Genomic DNA, 3,158 nt, shown 5'->3' on the forward strand with positions numbered 1-3,158 from the left:
CTTTGGAAGGAATGTATCAGTAGGCCTACCTGATGTGTAATGTTAGGCTACAGTTAGAAAAGTCCCCCTGTGCGCGCTGTACTCCCTGCAGCAGTGAGCATAACAGCTAGCATTCAGATCTGAGGTTTGCATGTTATCTGAATAGCTGGTTATGTCCGTTTGCATTTTCTGTTATTTATTGCGACTCAGTATGTAACATTACTGTTGTGTTCTATTGTTACCTAACCATACGTACTCCCTTTTTTGCAATAAACATCCTAAACATTGGCACCTGGACTCTTCTTCTACACTTACTCACCTGAAGACCACCAAATAGTGCCCCGACCTAACACTGTGAAGTGATCGCTGTTACACCATCTATATAGGCTATATCACACAGATGTATTCATTATAGGCTATATCACAAAAAATACTATTTCACATATGTACACAATGCAGGAGTGCAATATTCAAAAATCTTATTTACTTTCAAAGGCATATGATTACAACAAAACCAGGCTTTTAGTTTTACAGATGGTTTCATACTCTTGTGGATTTTGGAAAGGAGAAACAAAGTGTATTTGCAAGGTAGTGGTATTGGGTATCATTTTTAAAATCTAGTCTTATATGTTTGTGCTGCATCTTCTTTGGTTGGCTTTGGGGCTGCGGCAATGTTGGCTGGCAGGTCTGGTCTTGGGAGACGGGAAGATTCATCCTTGAAGATGACACTTTCATCTTGCCTTCGCTTCCACACCAGCTCCATCAATGTCGTCCGGAAGTTGGTGGTGTGTGGCTCATACCTCTTCTTTGTGACCCATTCCTTAGAACGCTTGCTCCACACTTGATCGATGACAGGTTTGCCTAAGACAGAGGATTATATGAACCATCATTGGGTGTGCTGTTCACTAATACAGGCATTTCTCTCTAACATGTTTGCACACACAATATCAATGTATAGGCGTACTGCTCACCATTACAGTCCACCTTCTGTTTACGAGTCAAGTTCTCATTGTGCTCCATGATGGCTAAGTGCGTCCTCTGTTTCATGCTCATGTTGGAGAAATGTTGTCTTTTTGGTGCATATTTGAGGAGAGCACCATGGAAAACCTCCAGGGGACCTAATTGTTTTGGAGAGATGAATTATATTAGCTTTATTGTGAACAAGTGGAAATTTGCATTGTTCAATTCATCATAGATGTGTAATCTTTATAGAACTGAAAGCCGAGCCTACTTCACCAAGATGTGGTAAGCAGCAGCGACTGGCACTTCTTTTAGCCAAGGCAAGACAATACCACTGACCTGTATGTTTGAAACGCCCCATGTGATCAAGATCCTTCTGGAGGTTTTTATCGTTGACCACAGCAGCCAGTTCGTGGTATTCCTCAGATTCTTTGCAAAGCCACTTTTTCTTCTCCCGGTCTTCAGTGGTGATAGGTGGGTGAAGACAGTGGTGCTCTGTCCCTCCTTCAGTCCATGTATGCTCATCCACTGTGTGGTGTAGAATCGAGTTCCAGGTCGACTTCAGTTTCTAAAAAGAATAATAATTTAAAATATGGCACATGCATTCCAAGACATTATGAAATAGACAGTGTTGGGGAAGCTATTGTGAACCACACACACACACACATCGGAAGACCTGGGGGAAACAGACAAGAACAAAACCGACAGACCAGTACAGAGACAGAGACATACAAGGCCATAAGACATACAACGCCATAACATACCCCAACATCTCCTCCTGCCTTGGCGCAAGAGAACCAGAGATGGTTCCTTACAGACCGAATCCATGGCTTTAAAGCTGCACGTCCTCTCTTTTTGGCCTTGGTGATCAACTTCTTTTGGATACCTGTGTAAATACAAGACAATGCAAAGGATATAAGAGCATGTAGACTTCCACCTACAATACACTGCACATTACAAACAGAAAGCCCCTTTCCCCACTAGACTTGTGCCAGACCCATGACCTGCGTTGTACTGTCAATTTGAAAGACAATGATACAGTCCTGACTCCATATCCACCACTCCAGAACCCCCATCCCTCATTTCAAATGTCAGAGACCAGTCACCAGCATTTTATGTCAATTAACCACCTCATAGGCCCTCTACTCCCAAAATTATGTCAACTAATCTTTGATGTTGTACAATACTCACTTTTGGAGGTATGCCAAATATCAAACTCATGCTGGATTGATGGATATTCCTCACGCATGATTTTTTTTATGCTTGTGGAACGATCAGTTGCCAACACCTCCACATTTAAGCCAGTGTCAAGTAGGGTGTCAATTCCACGTCTGAAGCCAAGACTTTCCATGGCCACTGAGCTGGTTGTCTCTGTCACCTAAGGACACAACAAATAACATACAATTTGTACAATTACAAAATAATCAATATAAAGAAAGATGGATGGATAGATGGATGAATTTCTCTTTTATTTACCTGGACTAACTCAGAATGGACAATTTCCTTGCTAGGGTCAGCCATGAAAGTATAGGTTGTGTATTTGGCATTAAACCCTGGGCTGTCCGAGCGACCATCGGAACACAGCTGTGGCTGCAGGCCGTCTTCCTGTTCCAGAAACATCTTGGCCAAGAGGGCTTCTCGCTGCCGGTCATATTCAGCTTGAATGACAGGATGCAGGTAGCTGTTCTGCATGGCATAGAAGGTGCTACTGCCAAATATATGAAGATTGATCAGCTTTGCCCATTCCTCCAACTTGGTGTATGTGTTACCAGTGAACAACAGAGCAGCTGCAATGAGGAGGTTGGACTGCGGCATTCCACGTTCTGAGATGCAGGAAGTCCATGTTCCAGTGTGGCCTGTCTCACACTCCCATTTCACCCTCATTTGAGAACCCATGTAGGAGACTTCTTTTTTCTCAATGACTTTGAGGCATGTTTGGCAAAACTTCATCAATTCAAGCACTTTCGACTCTGAGACTATAACTTTTGGCTCTTGCCAGTGCATTTCTCTTGTTTCCTCACCAGAATCACCACCAGAATCACTGGTTGAGGGAGGGCTACTGCCTGGTCTAAAGCTAGACTCCTGTGTGGTATCCTGGCGGACATCCAAAGACTCCATACTGGTGAAGCTAGAATCCATTTCCTCCTCTGGCAACACAGCAGGGTTTCTTCCACATCCAGATGCTCCCTGTAGTATATATGAATGTAATTAGTACAGTA

At 43.3% G+C, this 3,158-nt stretch overlaps 1 protein-coding gene across 1 annotated transcript in view; it reads right to left on the bottom strand.

Annotated features, from left to right (window-relative positions):
• The window catches only part of LOC311321543 (GTPase IMAP family member 9-like), a gene marked incomplete at both ends in the record, with an annotated part of 11,137 nt that extends 10,105 nt beyond the window's left edge, over positions 1-1,032 (bottom strand). The window contains one exon of the mRNA XM_084453538.1: positions 951-1,032. Coding sequence (XP_084309664.1) covers positions 951-1,032 — 82 coding nt within the window. The remainder of the gene's footprint in view (positions 1-950) is intronic.
• Positions 1,033-3,158: the final 2,126 nt, after the last annotated feature.

The sequence above is a fragment of the Borostomias antarcticus genome (assembly GCF_949987555.1).
Source record: "Borostomias antarcticus genome assembly, chromosome: 19".
Lineage (NCBI taxonomy): Eukaryota > Metazoa > Chordata > Actinopteri > Stomiiformes > Stomiidae > Borostomias > Borostomias antarcticus.